At 43.2% G+C, this 22,735-nt stretch overlaps 1 protein-coding gene across 2 annotated transcripts in view; it reads left to right on the top strand.

Moving 5' to 3' along the window:
* Positions 1–15,809: 15,809 nt before the first annotated feature.
* The window catches only part of LOC103698274 (tetraspanin-8-like), a 28,934-nt gene continuing 22,008 nt past the window's right edge, over positions 15,810–22,735 (top strand). For both annotated transcript variants that reach the window (XM_039117748.1, XM_039117747.1), the window contains exon 1: positions 15,810–16,281. In XM_039117748.1, the coding sequence (XP_038973676.1) occupies positions 15,847–16,281 (435 nt within the window). In that variant the 5' untranslated portion in view covers positions 15,810–15,846. The remainder of the gene's footprint in view (positions 16,282–22,735) is intronic.

Here is a 22,735-nt window from a genome sequence, read left to right as displayed (position 1 = left end):
CTTGACTGCACCCACTGACCTTCCGTCACTGAATTAGAAATTCAGGTAGTCTGGTACCAAAGTACAGTGAGTTGCTTGCTAGTCATAGGTTGCGGTCTCAGGTCAGAGAGCCAAACTTATACCCATATCCACTCGGAACATCTCTCGACAGTAGAGCGTTCCGGAATTGGTCACGTTCAGTGAAATGTACTCCTACACTTCACCTGTGTGGCATACTAGTGTCTCCACACTCCTTGGTTAAGAGGACAACCAACGTATATATCACACAACGACCTAATCTCGATAATACTGTCGTCCCAGTAACAACATATCACTTGGTCGCGAACAAGTTTAAGGACTCAAAGATAAATCCTCCTTTATCATAACATAAATCCTAAGAACTTCATCATATAAGAGTTCATTTAAAGATGAAATGACGAATAATGCCAAATAATACTTTATTAATTTGTCAATTCATTTACAAAATTCAATCATCAATATGCTGACGATTGATATTTAGGATACAAATCTCAACAACTCCCACTTAGCCTAATGCCAATCGGCACAGTATCTAATACCCATCTTCGACTTGTGTTCGTTGAACTCTTTGATGTCGAGGACTTTGGTAAATGGATCAGCCAGATTTTCTTTTGTGTCAATTTTCTGAAGATCAATATCACCTCGTTCGACGATCTCTCGAACCAGGTGGTAGCGACGTAGAATATGCTTGGTCCGCTGATGTGCTTTGGGTTCTTTTGCTTGAGCTATGGCTCCAGTATTGTCACAAAATATAGGCACGGGACCATCAATGGAGGGTGTCACTCCAAGCTCGGTGATGAACTTTTGTAACCATATAGCTTCCTTGGCGGCATCAGATGCTACGATGTATTCTGCTTCACATGTAGAATCTGCCATTGTATGCTGCTTAGAATTCTTCCAGCAGATGGCCCCACCCTTAAGAGTAAAGATATATTCCGACACGCTCTTGCTATCATCTTGATCTGACTGAAAACTTGAATTGGTATATCCCTCAAGTTTTAAGTCAGAATCACCGTAGACAAGCCACTGGTCTTTAGTATTTCTCAAATACTTTAGGATGGTTTTTACAACCCTCCAATGGTTGCTACCTGGATCAGACTGGTATCTGCTCACTACTCTTAGCGAGTATGCCACGTCTGGTCTAGTACATGTCATGGCATATATTATAGATCCCACTGCTGAAGCATATGGAATTCTATCCATACACTCTCTTTCTTGAGGGGTTGTCGGACAATCCCTCTTAGAGAGGTTAATTCCATAGCCCATCGGAAGATAGCCTTTCTTGAAATTAATCATACTGAACCTCTTCAGTATAGTATCAATGTATGTGGATTGGGATAATCCAAGCAATCTTCTAGATCTATCTCTATAGATCTTCATCCCTAGGATGTAAGATGCTTCTCCCAAATCTTTCGTGGCAAATTGAGATGATAGCCAAACCTTTATTCCTTGTAATGCAGGAATGTCATTTTCGATTAGAAGAATGTCATCCACATACAAAATAAAGAATATAATAACGGAACCATTTGCCCATTTATAAATTGAAGGTTCCTCTTCATTCTTAATGAAGCCATATGTTTTGATTACCTTATCAAAGCGTATGTTCCAACTTCGAGAAGCTTGCTTTAATCCATAAATGGACCTTTGAAGCTTACACACCTTAGACTCATCTATAGATGTAAAACCTTTAGGTTGTATCATATACACCTTCTCTTCTAAATCTCTATTTAGAAATGCGGTCTTTACATCTATTTGCCAGATTTTATAGTCTAAATGTGCTGCTATCGCAAGCACAATCTGAATAGACTTGAGCATTGCCACGGAAGAAAACATTTCATCATAGTCAATACCATAACATTGACGATATCCCTTGGCAACCAGACGGGCTTTATAGGTCTCTACCTTTCCATCTGCGCTCCGTTTCCTTTTGAATATCCACTTACACCCTATGGGTTTAATCCCTTCGGATGGGTCAACTAATGTCCACATCATTGACCTTCATGGATTCTATTTCGGATTGCATGGCTCCAAGCCATTTATCAGAGTCATACCTCTGCATTGCATCCATATATGTGATCGGATTCTCATCGTTTTCATCAAGTTCGATAGGATCCCCATTCCAGACCAAGAAACCGTAGTATCTGTCCGGCTGCCGTGGTACTCTACTCGATCGCCTTAATGGTACTTCTAATATGGGTTCTGGATCTGATCTAATCAAATCCGACTCAATTGATTCAGTGAATGGTGTCAGATCTTCTACATGTTGAACTTTCCTAAGCTCAACATTAGAGCTATTAGTTCCTTCACTAAAGAATTCTTTCTCTAAGAAAATAGCTCTATTGCTTACGAGCAACTTTTGTTCTTCAGCAAAGTAGAAGTAATATCCTTTAGTTTCTTTAAGGTAACCAACAAAGAGACATTTGTCAGACTTGGGTTCAAGTTTGTCTGTCTTCAAACGTTTGACGTACGCCGGACACCCCTAAACCCTAAGGTGAGAGAGCATCGGCTTACGTCCAGTCCACATCTCATGTGGTGTTTTATTTACCGACTTACTTGGAACCTTATTTAGAATATAGCAAGCTGACTCAAGTGCATATCCCCAAAAGGATATGGGCAGACTCGCAAACCCTATCATGGATCGAACCATGTCTAACAGGGTTCGATTTCTCCTTTTTGATACGCCGTTATACTGCGGTGTACCAGGAGGAGTCCATTAGGAAAGAATCCCATTTTCTTCCAGATATGTCAAAAACTCATTGGAAAGGTATTCACCCCCTCGAACTGATCGAAGAGTTTTAATACTGTTTCCAGTTTGTTTTTCTACTTCATTACGATACAATTTGAACATTTCAAATGCTTCAGATTTATGTCTCATTAAATAGACATAACCATACCTCGAAAGATCGTCTGTAAATGTAATGAAATATGAATATCCACCCCTAGCATCTGTGCTCATTGGCCCACATACATCAGAATGTACAAGGGTCAATAAGTCACTAGCTCGTTCACCTTTTTCGGTAAAAGGTGATTTGGTCATCTTACCAAGAAGACATGACTCACAGGTTGTCAATGATTCACAATCACTAACATTGAGGATTCTCTCTTTACTTAACCTGTTCATTCTGTTCTTGTTAATATGACCTAGCCTATGATGCCAAAGGTAGACATTCGTGACATTATTTATTCTAGAGCGCTTACTTGACGTGTACATTATATTAACAGGTTGTTGATGAGAGCACAAAAGTGCGACCTACATGTCACCTAAATTAGTATTATTGCTAACCGATAATGATAAATTCACTAGATTAATATTATATTTGGGTTTGGCACAGATTTTCATAAATTAGAGATAAAATGCACATTGAGTACAAATTTGACTAAAAAAAGGATCCCTTCCCAGATCCGACCCGGTTGAAGATCGGGTCGGGTCCGAGTCAGATTCAGATCCGAATCGGGTCCATTTCTTTTGTGCTTTTGGGAAATAATTTTGGGCAAATCTAATTTGGCCATACCATAACTATAAGGTGCTGGGTGACCCATGACTTGAAAGACTTGCAATTGACCTCCAGTCAGAATAGATGACCCGTCCGTCTACAAGCCAAGTTTCATATCACACTATTTTTTTTATCTATTGCTAATTGGATGGAACTTGGTGTCCCCCAGCTCCTTCCAACGCAGCCACCTTCCGTTTCAGCTCCATCCCACGGATCACGCCAGCCTCCTCTTCATCAGCCCGCGTCTCCTTTCATCCCGACGATCCCGCGGTGACTTCCGCATGCGTCCCCACCTTCCATCCGCGTCGTGCCAGCCACCGTGCTAGCGAGCAGCCGTGTCCCTCCAGCGTCCGCTCCTCCCAGCATCGCCCACGTGCGTCTCCTCCCAATGATTTTGCGAGTGAGCCCAAGCATCGATCCAGCCGGCCGTGATTCTCCAGCAAATCGCAGCATCACGTCCGCAATCGCCCGTTGATCCCGTGATCGGCTCCTCCCAGCAGCCCCTCATGCCATTTCTTCCACCCGTCTGCGTTCATCACGGAAGACCGAATCCTCCCAGCGCCCGGATCTCGTCCGTGATCGACTCCTACCCGCGTCCTCACCGTGTCTGCCATCTCCCTTCCGCATCAGGCATCCGTTCGCGGCTATAAAAGGAGAAGGAGGAAGAGAAGAGGGGTGTGCTCGGTGGGAGGCCAAGGGCTAGGGAGGTGGGAGCTCGGCTGGTTCAAAGGAGAAGGAATAGGGGAGGCTCTGTTCTTGGGAAGAAGAAAGAGATTAAAAGTATTAGTTTATGTGTTGTTTAACCGTGGGAGAGAAAAAGAAACTTTATTTTATTTTATTTTATTTTATTATTTGCAGAAGAAAGAAGCATTAGGCTTCATCTTCAATTTTTTTTACTTTTTGTAATAATTCTTTTTTATGAAATCAATCAATTTCTTTCATGCAATCCTTGTTCTAGGTTTAGTTAAATTTATGTTTTCTTTATGCAATCATTTAATTTTTCTTTTTATGCAATACATCTTATTTTCCTTTATGCAATTTATGTTCTAGGCTTTTGATCTTCTTAGCACCGTTTTCGTCCAGTTTAATTTATGCCAAAGTTTTTCTTTGATTAGTTAAAAATATAAATGCTCTTTAAATCTAAGTACATGTCTTCTAGTTAATTTCAATTAAAAATAATTCTCTAATAGACTAGAGAATCATTCCACATCCTCAAAATAATGTTTTTCTTTTATCATTCAAAAATTGATTTTGAATCCGAGTGAACGTTCTAATTTTTATGCAACTCCAATCGCCTCCCTGTGGATCGACCTCTTACAACCACTATTCTTCGAGTAGGAAAGGTAAGAGTAGAAATTTAATTTAACTTTTGTTCGTCGGTTCTAACAACGATCTGTCTAGCATATTTTTAGGTGGACAGGAAAGGACGAAGCACCTCGGACAACCGAGCCTCCCTGTGGTCCTTTCGAGGTTCCAAGCACCTCGGACAACCGAGCCCTGCAAGAGGCTGAAGCTGCTTCGAAAAGATAGCACATGGGTGACGTCATCTCTTTTTCTAACGCCAACTTGGGAGGAGTACAGACTCCTCATGATGATGCTGTGGTTATTTTTCTTACAATTATAAATTATGATGTAAAGAGAATTCTAGTTGATAATGGAAGTTTAGTTGACGTGTTGTTTTACGATGCCTTCCAAATGAATGAAGCTACCTGCTGAGCGAATGTAAAAAGTCAATTCACCTCTAGTCGGCTTTTCAGAAGATTTTGTCCCCATGGAAGGTGTGATTAATCTGCCAGTCACTGGGTGATAAGAGCCTCGAAACAACACATTGAGGTTAGACTTCCTAGTTGTTCGAGTCTTCTCAGCCTACAATGCAATCTTAGGCCGACCTAGTCTTAATGCTTTTCGAGTTGTGGTATCTACCTATCATCTGCTCATGCAATTTTTACAAGAAGTAGAGTGGGAGAAATATGAGGTGACCAAATATTAGCTCGTTAATGCTATATGACCACCCTCAAAGGGAAAAAACTAGCAGAAACTCTATCAATTGAAGAGTTGGACACAAGAGATGAACAGAAGGAGTAGTGAGAAGAACCGATCTAAGAGTTGGTGTAGGTCTCCTTAAGAGAAGATGAACCTGATCAAATTGTGCAGATCGGCTTGAAGCTAAATGAACAAAATTGGGCTAAAGTAATTAACTTTCTTTATGCCAACACTGATGTCTTCGCCTGATCGGCCACTGACATGCGATGCATAAGCTTCAAGGTGATTATTCATAAGCTTAACGTGAACCCGACATATCGACTTGTGCGACCGAAGAAAAGGAACTTCACCACAGAAAGGCAACAAGTCATAGACCAAGAAGTTGACAAGTTTTTGGAGGCTGACTTTGTTCGCGAGGTAAATTATTCTATTTAGCTGGCCGATATTGTACTTGTTAAGAAAGCTAATGAAAAATTGTAGTTTGTATTGACTATACCGATCTAAATAAGGCTTATCCTAAAGACAGCTTTCCACTTCTAAGGATTGATCAGCTCGTGGATGCGACCTTAGGACATCAGCTGCTGACCTTTATGAATGCATTTTTTGGGTATAACCAAATTCAAATGGCACCCAAAGATAAGGAGAAAACAACCTTTCTTACTGATAAGGGCCTCTCTATTACAAGATAATGCCTTTTGGCTTAGAAAATACATGAGCAACTTACCCAATGGCTCGTTAACAAAATTTTTAAAGAACAAATTGGCTGGAATATGGAGGTATATGTAGATGATATGCTCGTAAAAAGCCGAGCAGCAGAGCAACATATAACCGATTTAGAGAAAGCTTTCGCGACCCTCATAAAATTTTGAATAAAGCTTAATCCAACTAAGTGTGCTTTTAGAATCACCTCGAAATTTCTTTTGGGATTTATAGTAGCACAACGAGGCATTGAGGCAAATCCGAAGAAAATCTGAGCAGTATAGGGATGCACCACCAAAGATTGTCAAAGAAGTTCAATGCATGGTTGGTCGGATTGTAGTACTTGGAAGATTTGTGTCCAAATCGGTGGAGCGCTGCCTCCCATTCTTCAAGGCTCTATAGCATCCAAAGAATTTCTAGTGGCCCAAGGAGTGAAGTGGCCTTCGACCAATTGAAGGAGTATCTTAGCTCATCGCCTCTCCTTATAAAACCACTGGTGGGAGAAATGCTTTATTTATATTTAGCTATTTCTTCTTCTGCTGTGAGCTCGATTTTGCTATGAGAAGAAGAAAGACGTCAACAACCAATCTACTACACAAGTTGAATTCTATGAGATGCCGAGACGAGGTATTTCAAGTTGGAAAAACGGTGTATGCCCTCATCATCTCAGCTCGAAAGCTCTGACTGTACTTTCAAGCCCAATCAATCACAATCCTAACTGACTAACCAATGAAATAAATTATGTAAAAACTTAAAAATGTAGGTCAGTTGGCAAAGTGGGGCAGTTGAGCTCAGAGAGTTTAACCTTAAGTATAAGCGTAGATGTTGGCTGACTTTCTGGTGGAATGTACCATTTTCGATGAAGATTCTCTTGAGCTCCTCAAAAAAAAGAAGACTTGATGAGGACATCAGAGCCCTTCATTTAGATGATCCTAAGCCTCCGGATTGACTCAGACCCAGATCGGGTGCATTTGAGTCCGAGTCATTTTTCTTTTATTGCATTATTTGTTTTTGTCTTAGTCAAATCAATTTGGCCAGTTGTTTTGTTATTAGACTAGTCAATTGGATTTATGTAATTGGATCAATATGTAAGGCCTATATAAAGACCACCCCTCTCATGTATGAGGTAATTGATGATTGAATGAAAAAACCCTAGCCTTCTTCTTGTTCTTCTTTTTCTTCCTCCTCCCCTTCTCTTCTTTCTGCGTCTCTATAACCTCTTCTTCCTTCTCCCTCCCTTGTTCTTCCTCCTTTTCCTCTTTCCCTGCAGTTATGCTACATTAGCTTGGTATCAAAGCTTTGGCTTTGCCTCTGTGCCAAAGCCTCGGATCCCTAAACAGCATCTTTCTCCCTTGCTGCCACTTGAATCCACTGCCACTCCCGCTGCGCAGCCTCACCCCACCGCCTCGGCCTTCCCAACACCGCTTCTCCCTCAACTTCCCACGGCCCACCACCCCTTTCCTCTCTCTCTCTCTCTCTCGGTGCTCCCAAGAAAAGTAGCAAAAAAAAAAGAGTCTCGCTCTGTCTCTCGGTTCTCACCAGAGGCAACAAAAAAAAAGGGGAAAACCCTTGTTCGTTGGGCCCATCCTGCCAGCCGCCAAGCCCGCGGCCACCACTCCCACGCTCCATCGCCGCTGCATAGCACCACCTCCAGGCCGAGTGTCGCCTCCTCCGAAGTGTCGCCACGCGCCCCGAGCGCTCCGCCACCATCGGGCGCCCTGTTGTCGCTCGCGGAAGCCTATGACCGGCCGCCTACATCGTGTCCGTAGAGGAGACTGCCGCCATGGAGCCCCACGGTCGGTTGCCATCAGTCGCCGCCGGTCACCGCAAGCCCGCAGCCGCTGCCGCGCCCTCTGGGCCCCCGCAGCCGCCACTGCGATTATCGGCACGCCCTCCCATAGCCAAAGGGAGGTTGAAGAAAGGATTAAAGGGTAAGTCACAAAACTCGTTAACTCGAATCCGATAACCTGGTTCAAAAAAAAAAGCTTCACACATGACCCCACATGCGTGCAAAAAAAAAGAGAAAAAAAGGAGTAAAAAAAAGAGTAAAAAAAAAGAGGGGTTACCTCTTCGTCTTCCCCGAGTCGTGGCCGTCGTCGCTCCACCGCCGTCGCGCCGCCACCACTCCGCTGCTCGGTTCCCGCCGCGCCACCGAAGCCCGAGCCGCCTCTCGCCTCCTGTCTCCGTCGAGGTCTCCGCCAGTGCCGCCCCGCCCTGAGCTCCCCGCCGAGCCGAACCGCCTACGCATGCCTCGCCGCCGTCGCCACCCGAGCACCTCCTCTGTGATCTCCCCTTTAGAGCGCTGCCACCCGAGGACCACCACCTCGGTCTCCCCCACTGCCGCCACTTCCTAGCTGTCGCGCCAGTCGTGCCGCTGCTCTTCTCCGAGCACGCCGCCACCGAACCACAGAGCCGCCCACCCCTATGCTTCCTTCTCGGCGCCGAGATCCATCCCCCTGCCTCTGCTCCACCGCCGGCCATCCCCATCCCAAACCCCCATCACCTTCTGCCTCCCCTCTTTCCCCTCATCCCCTCATTCCCCTGCCTCTGCTCCGCCGCCGGCCGTCCCCATCCCGAACCCCCATCACCTTCCGCCTCCCCTCATCCCTTTTTTCTTCGGCCACTGCAACTCACCCGAGCCCAACACCCCACCAAAATCTCACCCAAGTCCACAGTCCCTGCCCCTACACAGGCCTGATCCACCACCTCCCCACCCCTTCTTCAGTTTAAGGCCCAACAGACCCTGTCGTCATCAGACTTAATCCCATATAGGCCGTTTACATCCGTCCCCTCAGTTTGCGGGATAATCAGACCCGCCAAATTGCAGTGATCCAACACAAGTTAAAGCCAATTGAAGAGGCCATCAACTGCAACTGTGCCCCTGATCGTCGCCCAGCCCACAAGCGAACGACTCTAGTCGTCTGCTTCACGATAGGTGATAGGTTTCCACTTTTTTGGGCTTGTTCATTTAATTATATTTTAGTTCTCTTGCATGATAGCCATATTCTTGAAACTTACTTTTGCTGTCAAAATTCAGAACATAGAACCCCTCCTTTCAAACCCATCCTATTCGCCTTTAAAATCTAGATATTAAATTAGCACACCCTAGCAATTGGACATTTCTCAACATTCTTCGATCAGATTAATTTAGGATCAGAACAACTGTACTACTTGATTGCAATCTAATTTCTTAAATTGAATAATCTTAATTCTTAATTCTGAATAACCGAAGTAAAAATCAGCAACATTTAAACTTTAAGTTATTCTTTTGAAAACTTGCTGATCTCTGAAATCATAATAGATTGCATTAGTAGGTTGTCTTGCATCAAATTTGGTCCTACATCATATTTATTAGGGTTTCATTAATGGCATTGCATTTCACATCATCACCTAGTATTGTCATTGCATACCAACCTGTAGTGATAGGGAGTACTATTTCAATCAACCTAAAACCCTTGTAGCTACCATGAATTCCGACGTTTTGAGATCTCTCATAAACAGTTCGATGCCATGTGAGCTGGAAACGAGGAATTCAAACAAGAGATCCGTGAGCTCATGCGAAATTCTAAGATCCCTAAACCACCAACCCCCATTACAGCTCAACCTAAAATCGGTTTGGCCGCACCACCTATTGTCCTTTCCCATCCCCCTAGAAACCAACCACCTCCCGATCACCATCGCGATCTAGATGAGAGGCTGCTGCGTACCGTAAGAATAGAGTTCCCTACCTTTGCTAATCAACCCGAGCCAAGTGTGTATCTCGATTGGAGAACCGCCATGGATAATTACCTTAAGTGGAACGAGATGACTCACAATAAAAAAAAGTGCGATTTGCCAAAATGAAGCTTATTGGACAAGCTCACTGGTACTGGCATAATATTGAACATATGCATAAGACCCAAAGGCTTCCTCGTATAACTACATGGGAGGATATGAAAGAAAAGCTAAATGAGAAGTATCTGCCATTTTCGTACCGACAACACCTTATGGATAGGTGGCAGAAGCTAACTCAAGTGACATCGACGGTTGCTGATTACATCGCACGATTTAAGGAGTTTCATATGAAGTGCGGTGTAATAAAAAAGGAGACTCTTACCCTCTCTAGGTTTCGGGCAGGACTCCGCGAGGAGATCCAGAAAGAACTACTCCTCCGAGAGATTACCACTCTTAACCAAGCATACAAGTTGGCTCAAGATATAGATAGTTTCTTAAGATTACTTGTGGTGAGGCTCATCGACCCTCGACCACTGGCCTCAGGAGTCTAGCCTAACCAAAATTATCTCCCACAACCTAGACCGCTTTTCAATCCTTCTAATCAGCCCGGTCTAACCCAAGCACCGAATAGGACCTTCTCGATGCCTGTCCCAAATCCTTCAATTGATAAGGAAAAAGGAATATTAGGTTGCAACCCTCCTTCTCGAAGCCAAACCCAATGCTTCTAGCGCCAAAAGTCCGGCCACATCGCGTCCCAATGCCCTGCCAAGACTTACTTGATTACTGAACTAGAAGCTGAGATCCAAGAGACCGAATATGTCGAAGAAGTCTATGAACCAAATATAGAAGACTATGTAGAAAACTTTGAAGACGAACCCACAGGATTAGACTTTGTCCAAAATAATTTTCAAAGGAGACTATTGACCTAAGTACAACCAAGCCACTTTACATCACTACTGTGGAAGAGGTAGTGAAAGATATTGAGAGCCAGTCACCTGAATTGGCACTTGTGGCTAAAGATACCAATACGGAGTCCAACTTTGAATATTCTTTTGTAGTAATTCTCCTTTTAGAGGAGTTTTATTATGAAGTCCCTGATGATCTTCCGGATGCACTTCCTTCGATGCATGATATCCAACATGCAATTGATCTAGTTTTCAAAGCATCTCTGCCCAGCCTTCCACAACATAGGCTCAACTCGAATGCATATGCTAGGATCTGGGATTTAATGTTATCAACATTTGAGTTTGCATATAATAGTTCGGTTAATAAGTCCATAGGCATAAGTCCATTCGAAGTGGTGCATGATTACAAACCTAGGCAACCCATAGACCTATTTTTCATGTCTCATCAGTATAGCGTCTTTGAGTTTGCACAATCATTTGCATCACATCCACATTCATTGCACCAAGAAATCAGCAATTGTATTCATTTTAATAACTTAAAATATAAATTCCCTTGCTGATTTACACAGGCGTTATAAAGAGTTAAGTGAAAGAGGTTACGTCATGATAAGAATTAGGCTTGAACGACTTTCTTTGGAAATGTTCAAGAAATTGCAAGCTTGTAGTGCGAAACCGTTTAAAGTCTTAAAGAAAATTAGTTCGAATGCATATGTTGTGGATCTTTCTGATGACTATGGGATTAGTGCGACATTTAATATTGAAGATTTAGTCCCATACAAAAAGATAATATTCATGCCTTTTGACCCCTTTATTGATATATCTGCCCATGTTGAACATCCTGATCTATTACCTGCTGTTGAGCCACCACCTCCCAAATTTCATGCACGTAGAGAATAAATAGAACATATATTGGATGAGCAGGTTATATCAACCAGGAACGGTGGTTACCAACGTTACCTTGTTCGATGGAAAGGTCGACCAAAGTCTAACGTGACGTGGAATTTCAGAGCCCAGTTACAGCGCCTTGACCTCGATCTCTTGGAGTAGTACGATAGCCGGCCAGACCTGTACTCGATGGGATCGAGTTTTTTCCACCTAAGAGGAGTTGATGGGGACATCAAAGCCCTTCATTTAGATGATCCTGAGCCCACGAATTGAGTCAGACTCAGATCGGGTCCATTTGAGTCCGAGTCATTTTTCTTTTATTGCATTATTTGCTTTTGTCTTAGTCAAGTCAATTTGGTCAGTTATTTTGTTATTAGACTAGTCAATTGGGTTTATGTAATTGGGTCAATATGTAAGATCTATATAAAGACCACCCCTCTCATGTATGAGGCAATTGATGATTGAATGAAAAAATCCTAGCCTCCTTCTTGTTCTTCTTGTTCTTCCTCCTCCCCTTCTCTTCTTCCTGCGTCTCTATAACCTCTTCTTCCTTCTCCCTCCCTTGTTCTTCCTCCCCCCTTGTTCTTCCTCCTTTTCCTCTTTCCCTGCAGTTGTGCTACATCAAGCCTACTGAGTGGCCATGGATCTTACATGTAGATGGGTTATCAAGCTCGGGGGGCAATGGGGATGAACTCATACTTACCAGCCTAGATGGAGTAATTATAGAGTATATACCATGGTTCAAATTTCCAGCCTCAAATAATGAAGCTGAATATAAAGCGTTTATCACCGAGCTTAAGTTTACTAAGGAGCTCGGTGTGCAATAATTGAAAGCCTTCAGCGACTTGCAATTAGTTGTCATCCAAGTGCAAGGAGAGTTCAAAACTCGGGGTCGTCGATGATCAAATATGCACAAAAGATAAAGAACATCAACTCATCTTTAATAGCTTTGATATACAACAAATTCCTCGAACAGAAAATGCAAGGGCCGACCTACTGTCAAAATTGGCCACCTTGGAGACTGCCAACCTAACTAAAGCCACATATCTCGAAGTCCTAGGATGCCAAGCATCGATGAGCCTGAGTTCGTAATGAACACCACTGTCGAATCGAGCTGGATGGATCCTCTTATCGACATTTTAAAGGACGAAAAATTGCCTACAAATCAGGCTGGAGCTTGCCAAATAAAGCATCAAGCCTTCCATTATGTTCTTCTTGATAACAAGCTATATCAGATATTATTTTTACTTCCGCTCCTCAAGTGCCTCCGTCCAACCGAGGCAGATTATGCACTTTGGGAATTATATGAAAGAATATATGGCAATCACCTGAGGGGCAGATCTTTGTTCTATAAGATTCTGCAACAATGATACTACTGGCTGACCTTATAGAAGAATGTGACCAACTTTGTCAACAAATGCAACCGATGTCAATGCTATGCAAGTATCCAACAATGACCAGTGGTGCTATTAACACTGATCACCGCCCCTTGGCCATTTGCACAATGGGGAATCAATATTCTCGGACCTTTTCCAATGGCAGCTGGGCAGCGCAAGTTCTTCGTTGTGGCTGTGGATTACTTCACTAAATGGGTGGAAGCCAAACCAGTAGCTCAGATTACCGAGGTATAAACTCAAGACTTTATCTAGAAGGCATAATTTGCAAGTTTGAATTTCTTTAGGTAATCATCGTAGATAATGGGCATCAATTCGACAATGCCTGATTCAAAAAATTTTGCGTTGAGCTCGAAATCAATCATTGGTTTACTTTGGTAGCGCACCCCTAGACTAATGGGGAGGCCGAGATGACCAATTGAACAATTCTACAGGGTCTGAAGGCAAGATTGGACCGAGCAAAAAAACTATAAGCCGAAGAGATCTATAATGTCTTATGGGCATATTGAACAATATATCGAATTCCTACTGGAGAAACGCCCTTCAACCTCACTTTTGGAGTAGAGGTGGTGATTTCACTGGAGATCGGGTTTCTCTCACTTTAGGTAAAAAACTTCCACGACTACACAAACTCAAATCAGCTCTGAGCTAATTTTAATCTATTAGAATAAACTAGAGAACATGCTCAAATCTGCATGGCGACGTATCAACAAAGAGCATCTCAATATTACAATTCAAGAATCAAAGGTAAATTTTTTGATATGATGGCCTCACTTAAGACCGAAGCATCATAAACAGAAGACTTCGGGAAGCTGAGCCCAAACACCGAGTGGCCGAAGTGATTCGATCGGAAACATATAAGCTAGAGTATCCTGAGAGTATTTTGACGGCTCAGGATTCGGTGGCAGTAGGTGGATTCGCTCTAATTGGCTCACGAGATTACAACAACTTTGTTTCAAACTCCAAGTTAATTGTAAATTTTATTATTATTAACATAAATTAATACATAAATATACGATATAGTATAATATTATTGTAATATAAAATAATATTATGTTAATATAGCATAATAGTAATATAATTATTAGAGTAAATTAATATTTGGTAATATAACATAATATTAAATTATTTAACATAACATATTAATGTATTATGATATAATGTAATATATATTATATTTATAATATAATACAATAATAAAAGTATAAAATATTATAATTATTAGTATAAATTAATTTCTCATAATATAACATAATATTAAATTATTTAAAATAACATATTAATGTATTATAATGTAATGTAATATAACACAATATTTATAGTATAATACAATAATAAAGGTATAAAATATTATAATTAATATTATAAATTAATTTTCAATAATATAACATAATATTAAATTATTTAAAATAACATATTAATGTATTATAATGTAATGTAATATAATACAATATTTATAGTATAATACAATAATAAAGGTATAAAATATTATAATTATTAGTATAAATTAATTTTCCATAATATAACATAATATTAAATTATTTAACATACCATATTAATGTATTATGATATAATATAATATGATATTATATTTATAGTATAATACAAAAATAAAGGTATAAAATATTATAATTATTAGTATAAATTAATTTTCCATAATATAACATAATATTAAATTATTTAACATAACATATTAATATATTATGATATAATATAATATGATATTATATTTATAGTTTAATACAAAAATAAAGGTATAAAATATTATAATTAATATTATAAATTAATTTTTCATAATATACCATAATATTAAATTATTTAAAATAACATATTAATGTATTATAATGTAATGTAATATAATACAATATTTATAGTATAATACAATAATAAAGGTATAAAATATTATAATTATTAGTATAAATTAATTTTCCATAATATAACATAATATTAAATTATTTAACATAACATATTAATGTATTATGATATAATATAATATGATATTATATTTATAGTATAATACAAAAATAAAGGTATAAAATATTATAATTATTAGTATAAATTAATTTTTCATAATATAACATAATATTAAATTATTTAACATAACATATTAATGTATTATGATATAATATAATATGATATTATATTTATAGTATAATACAAAAATAAAGGTATAAATATTATAATTATTAGTATAAAATAATTTTTCATAATAATTTTCTATAATTTTCTATAAAATAATTTTCCGCGGTCTTGGGGCTCTTCTTCATGGTCCACGCTTGAGGAGGACCTCAGCGTGGGCCGCGAGGTTGATGATAAAAAAAAAAACAATAGATTGATTTTGGAAGGTGTGGAAAAGGATTAAAATTTTTTTCTTCTAAAATGTGGTTCAAGAGATGCATACAAAAATTGTAAGAAAAATACCTTTTCTTACGGAAGGGAGTCTGACGGCTTGAGTTCTTGGCTCCAGCAGATTTTTAGGTTTATACAGAGCTAAACTATGTAATTATGTTATTTTAATATGGGCATTTTTGTCAAAAATATAGCTTTTCGAAAAAGCTGAAACAGCTTCTTTTTAAAAGCTCCAAATTAGAGCTTTCTTCTAAAAGCTGTTTTCAGCTTCCCGCAAAAGCTGAAACAGCTTTTTGAAAAATTTACGAAACACCGTTCTTGATCAAGCTCCAAAAGCTCCCCAAACAGGGCCTAAATTCCCTTCCACTCTCGAGAGCTTCCCGCATCGTTCTTTCTTCGGAAGCGATGGCCGTCGGGCACTGCTTCTTGGGCGTTCTCAACTTCGTGGCCTTCCTCCTCTCCCTCTCGATCCTCGTCGGCGGAATTGGCCTCTCCGACTGCAACAACTTCGTCCAGCACCCCGTCATCGCCGTCGCCGCCATCCTCATGGCCGCCTGCCTCGCCGCGACCGCCGCCGCCTGCTTCCGCGCCCCCCGCCTCTTCTGGCTCTCCTTCCTCTCCATGCTCGTCCTCGTCCTTGTTCTCTGCGGTCTCGTCGTCTTCGGCTTCGTCCTCACCGGCGACGACTACTCCCAGTGGCGCCAAGAAAGGCTCGCCGGCGACAAGAACTGGGCCGAGACCCTGAGCTGCGTCCGAAGGAGCCCCGAGTGCCGGATTTTGCAGGAGGAGGACCCGCAGAGCTTGGACGATTTCAACGATTTATCGATCACACACATTCAGGTGCGGTTTTTTTTTTTTGATTGATAAAAATCCGATCCTGATGTTTTCTCCTGGAATAAAAATCCATCGTTTTATGCCTAAAGATTTGATTACGATCTCTATTTTATTTTTATTATTTTTTTCAACTAATTGTTGAGCTTAGGAAACTGGGTTTGGGTTTTAGGTTGGGTTCTGGTGCAATTTTTGGGTTTTCGGGTATCTCCAAGGGGGTTTCCGCATGTCGAGATTTTTTTTGTGTAGATTTAGAAGAGAAGTGGTTTTCTTCTTGGTATTTGGGGTTTAGGGTTTTGAAATGGCGCATTTGCATCCGAGGCTAACCGGGACCTACCTATCCCGCTCAGCTAAACAGGGGAGACTGTGGGTTTTGGCTTTCATCATCATAATCAATATCATCATCAGTTGTTCGAAATTTCATTTGTATGATGAATTTTGTGTTTCAGTTGATCGTTTTATTGTTTCTTCCATTTTGCAGTTCATCACTAACGTGTCCTTTTATATTTCTTTCTCTCTTTTTTTAAAAAAAATGGTTTGCTTGATGATATGGATCTATTTTTTTTAAAAGTGCTCTCACGCGGCTACCATACTTCATCAACATTCACTTAATTAATGTTTAGTCATCTTTTTTTCTTGCCTTGCTTACTTTCTGGAAGTTAATATTAGTCTTTTTGTTGCCATGATCAAAATCTTTACAGAGCAGACACTTTGAGGTTTGACTTTACAGTTATTTAGTCTTTTTTTTTGGGAAATTGCATCCTTATCTACATTGCTTCAAAGTGTTATCTAGAACTTAGGCACTTTGTCCAACAAATAGTTTTTTTTTTCAGTACAAGCTAATGTTACAAAAATTGCATTTGGAACATTTAGACTACCTTTATTGAAATCAATCAGCATATGCTTTTATTTCACATATATATGAATGCTATTCTTTGGTTTTCAAAGCCTTCCATTGACTTCCATGAAACTATCTTTATAAACAAATCATTTATTTTGAGAGCATTGGCTGCTTTTGTTAATGTAATAGAACACCAAAGCTCCACTTTAGGCTGTACTTGGAATTCCAGGTCATGCACCTATACAGAGAGTTAGTCTTAGAAACATGTGTATAGTTGTCTCTTAGTATTTTCCGACACTGGAACGGGAAGAAAATTTTGACATATGCCTTTAGGAAAGGATATAGATTTAAGACTTAAACCAAATGGTTGAAATGATGCATTCTGGTGATGCTATTTAGTTCCTAGGTCTTACTGGCTAATGGAAGTGCCAGCTTCTTTTAACCAGGTGTTGAACATGATTTTATCATTATATAGAATCTGAGTTCAACTGCACCTTTATGTGCTCAGGCCCCCTCATGTTCTTACTTTGTTTTTTTTTTCTTTTTTTTTTTTGGTAAAAACGGCAATTCATATAGCTCTAACGTGAGTACATCCTGCCAAGTCAGAAGAAAGTAAAAAGTATAATGGGTGTGGGAGCTCTACTGTGGGTGTCCATAAAAACTCTCTGGAATGACGTGCAATATAGGAGGTGACTCAGTCTGCTGCCCTGTTCGCTTCCCGAAAAATATGTTACCTAGTGCACACCTAGCTCTACTACCAGCCTGTGTGTCTTATGAATAAGTGGGTGACCATCTCCATCCTATCCGCACCCCGTATCCACTCGATGACCATAGATGAGTCCCCCTCAATATATAACCATTCGGCCCCGAGCACCCGTCTTGCATATGATATCCCCTCCCAGGCTGCTCGAAGCTCTGCCCCAGCTCAATAAGGCCTGGCGTGCGACGACCCCTTGCTTCTACCAAACTGCCACGGTGGTCTCTGATCACAAATCCAACACCTCCGGACCTTCCATCTGCAGACACGCTGCCGTCAAAGTTCACCTTTAGAAAACTAGGAGATGGGGGCATCCAAAAAACGAGAGCGAACCTGGGCGCTATAACAGCGAAGCAAATACCCCAAATGTCCCTGGCCATCCCAAGAGAACACATAGCAGTGTATGAAGTCACCTCCCTGGCCTGAAGCACTGCTCTAACCACCACCAACCTCGGAGAAGACCTTCTGCCCTCAAACAAGCCCGTATTTCTATCCAACCAAATATTGTAGGCCAGATATGCTCTAAGTACCCCTGCCTCAACAGATTTAGGACTCCGAAAGGAGTCTTTCAGCAGCTGCAGCAGATCCTGTACCGACACCACCGACTAGGGAAGAGGGACTGGTGACCTCCTCCATATCTCCCTGGCTCTGGGACACTGCAGAAGAGCATGCCCAATAGTCTTCTCAGAGTCCGTGCACACCTCACAACAGAGGGATCCGCATGCTCCGCCTAACTAGCACGCTCCTGGTAGGAAGGCAGCCTCAAGCCACCTTCCAAAAAAAGAGCGCCACCCGTGGATGAATCCGCATCCTCCAATTCTATCCTCCCTCGATCTGCCGCACTGGCTCCTTCCTGATCAGAACTTGTAGATCCCTCATACGCATCTACGACCGCCCCGTCGACGCCCACGCTAACCTGTCAGGCTCCTAAATAGGCACCGGGAGAGCCAAGACTTTCTCCGCCAAGTGCTCCCCAAAAACCTCTCGAATCAGCACCTCCCTTCATCGGCTCTCCTCTGAAACCATCAAATCACTAATCGTGGCCCGCCAGTCGACCCGAATCCACCATGGTCGGCAAACGACTGAGCGGCTGTACAGTCACCTAACAATCCTCCAAAACATCGATGGACCGGCCGTCACCAAGGGCCCATCTAATCTCCGAGAGGACCAACATAGCTCTGGCACACATCTCCCTCCACAGTGGTGAATGGCGGCGGGAAGCTCTCGCTCCAGGCACCAACACACCATACTTTGCCCTCATCAATAAGGACCATATACTATCGGGCTCCAGTACAAATCTCGCGACGTGTTGGGCCGCTAACACCTTCCGTCTCTCCAACAAGGACTGCACCCCCAAACCTCCAAACCTGGTAGGCTGACACACCACCTCTCATGCTAACATATGGATACCTCCTCTACCTCTATGCCTTCCCCAGATGATGTTTCTGAATAGTTGCTCAAGAGACCTCAAAACCGACACTGGGATGAAGGAATTGGAGAGTAAGTAAATAGGAATCGAAAAGAGAACTGACCGGATCATGGTGATCCTGCCCATCATAGACAATGAATGCATCTGCCAGCCCTCCGGCCTCCGCCTGATGCTGAGCTCAAGGGAAGGCAATCCCTGCCACGCAACTGCCGATCTTAAATCGGGACTCTCAGGTATCTCATAGTGCCATCCTGCTCGCCCATCTCCAAAATCTCTAGAATAGAATGCCTCATCTCTTATATGGTCTTCAGACTGAAGCACACAGCTGACTTCGAAAAATTGACCCTCTACCCTGACACTGCACAATAGTCCCGAAGAATCCTACCAATAACTCGGGCGTCCTGCTGCGACGACCGGGCTAGCAACAAGCAGTCATCAGCAAAAAGTAAATGGAAAATCGGGGTAGCTCTCACCATTGGCCTGTAAGCCTCCAACTTCTGAGTGATCATTAGCATGACGCAAGGCTCTAGATAGTGCATCCGCACAAATGATAAACAACAGGAGGGATAGGGGACATCCCTGGCGCAACCCTTCCGAGGGCTCGAAGAAACAAGATGGCGTGCCATTCACCAGGATGGCGAACGATGGAGCCCTAACACAACCCATGATCCACTGAATCCATGTCTCATGAAAGCCAAACTCCTGCAGAGACTGCTCCACAAAATCCCAACGCACCCTGTCGTAGGCCCTCTCCATATCAAGCTTGACTCCCATCAAGCTCCTCCTCATCGGGGCTCTACCCAAATCAAACATGAACTCCTGTGCTCTTAGGACATTGTCGGAGATGCTGCGCCCTCCAATAAAAGCTCCCTGCTCTGGACTGATCAGCCTCGGAAGAATATCCCTCAAACTAACGGCAAGTAACTTCGTCGTAGCCTTGTACAAGGTAGTACACAGACTAGTCGGTCGAAAATGACCCGGCTCAGTAGCATCCTGCCGCTTTGGAATCAAAGTGATAAAAGTCCTCTGCCAATCTAACGGCATCACTGCTATACTGAAAAACTGCTGTATAGCCGTTGTCACATCCTGTCCCACTATCATCTAATACCTTCGAAAGAACAAGGGTGGAAAACCATCTGGCCCTAGCGCCTTGTCCCCCTCGAGGGACCACACTACCTCTCTGATCTCCCTCTCCGACACCGGCCTAATCAACGCTCCAATCTCCTCCAACACTCGGACCGCAGGCATCGGCATCACTGCTCGACTCCCATCCCCCGTTTACTTTGTCCACCTAGCTTTGAAGAAGCCCTCCACCACCCTCCGAATCATAGCATGATCATCTGACAGCTGCCTATACTCACCCCTGATGACTCTGATCCTATTCTGGTGCCTCCTGATCACCGTCGCCTGATGAAAGAATCTGGTATTTCAATCCCCCTCCAAAATCCACTGAATTCTAGATTTCTGTCTCTATAGTGTCTCCTGCTGTCTGAGAAGAGAATCATGTAAAGCCAAATGCGATCTGAGCTCCCCCACCTCCTCCGATAATCCTTCCCTCTGTGCCTCCTGAGACTGTAATATGGCAATGACCTCCTCTTCCTCCTCCGTCCTCCTGAAAATATTCCACACTTCCTCACGGTTCCACCTCTGCAACCGCCTCCTAACCAACTCCAACCTGCGGAACACCCGATACATAGCATCTCCTCTAACCGGGGCACACTATGCCTCCCTCACCATCTCCCAGGACCGAGGGTAGCAAAGCCAAAACTTCTTAAATCTAAAGGGGGAACGAACTGGGATATGTGCCTCAGTACTCACCAGCAAGGGGCTATGGCCCGAGTAGCCCAAATCAATGAGCCCATTGGAAGTGAGAAAGTCCTGGAACTCCTTAATCTTCCTATTGTGGGAGAAGGGCTTCCCGCCATCTTCTCCTGGGAGTCAATAATACAATTGAAATCCCCTGCCATCAACACTGGGTAGCCCTGACTGATCACCTGAGAAGCTTCCTCCCACAGGGTCCTCATTTTCCTATACTCAGTACTAGCATACACCGCTGAGAGAACCCAATGGTTCCTATTACCCTCCGAAATCACCATAATTACCTCCTGATTATAAACATTGAAGCTGTCCAACCTGCATCGCCCCAAACCCCAAGTGACTATAATGCCTCCCGACAATCCTTGAGATTCCACAGCATAGAACCCTCATGATCTCGGTAATGCCTTTCTAGCCTTCTGTAGACTCTTCTCGGAAAGTGGGGTCTCAAACAATACACCAATGTCAGGGTTGTGCAATTGCACCAACCTACGGAAAGCGGGGGCAAAGGAAGGTTTCCCCGCCCCACGACAATTCCATAGCAAAATCTTCATAAATCACCCAAGAACTCCGCACAACCCACGACCCCGGAGCTGTTGCTGCTGCCTATTGCCTCCTCCACGCTCCCTTCACCTCCTAGAGCATCAATGTTCTTCCCCTTGGCTCAAGCCATTAATTGAAGCAGGATTTGGTGATGCTGCCCCCCACTGCACTCCTGTGCCATATGGCACACTGCAGCTACAGTACCCATGCCAGTAGCCGTTGGCTCTCTCTGCCTTCCACCAAAATTCAAAGCCTCCACATCAACACCCGATTCCCCACACTTGGCCTTCCCCGCGTTAGCCTCACCTTGAGAAGAGCATCATTGGCCATCCGTGCCATTTGGCACGGTTTGGTCGGGAGATCAAAGCCACAGCCGGCGACAGCCACCTCCTCAGAACCGATGACGAAGCCGTCCTCCGCTCCACCCTGCCGCACCACCAGCTCCCCAGGCTCATCCTCAGCCATCGCCATTGCCCCCGACTCGGCCAAGCCCTCCGCCACCGTGGGACAAACGCCGCCCAGGTGGCTCCCCCCTACTGTGAGGCATCGGCAGCTCCCCGCGGCCATGCGCTGTCGCAGACGGCGGGGGGGGAGCTCCTGCTACTCCGACGAGCGATGACCACCGACTGCCCAGCCTTCGTGGACGAAGGCGTAACTCTCCCAGCAGCTCGAGATGGTCCTCCCACCATGAGGCCCGCTTCCCTTTGATCCAAAGCTGGGCTCCTGGGCCGTTTCATCGGGCTGAGGCCCGGCCCACCTGATTGCAGTCCGCTGCTTGATTTGGGCCTCATCTCAACCCGGGCCAGGTTGATTTCGACCCGACTCGAATCCGGCCGAGAACCTAACTCGGCACCCAACCCGGAACCGGAACTGGGTTGACACGGACCACCCGGAACGGCACCTGCTCCAGCTTTCGAGATGTCCTCCGGCATCCTCCGGCAGGCCACCTTGGAGGGTTTCTGCCATCCTTCGAAGTTGACCGGGGAGCCCATAGGGATCGGCTTATCTCCCGTCAAACTCGGTCCGGAGCTTGTGATGGGCGTCGAGTTCTTCCTCGCATCAGTCCCCTTCGTCTCCT

The sequence above is a fragment of the Phoenix dactylifera genome, unplaced genomic scaffold (assembly GCF_009389715.1).
Source record: "Phoenix dactylifera cultivar Barhee BC4 unplaced genomic scaffold, palm_55x_up_171113_PBpolish2nd_filt_p 000270F, whole genome shotgun sequence".
Taxonomy (NCBI): domain Eukaryota; kingdom Viridiplantae; phylum Streptophyta; class Magnoliopsida; order Arecales; family Arecaceae; genus Phoenix; species Phoenix dactylifera.
This window is presented reverse-complemented; position numbering and strand designations above follow the sequence as displayed.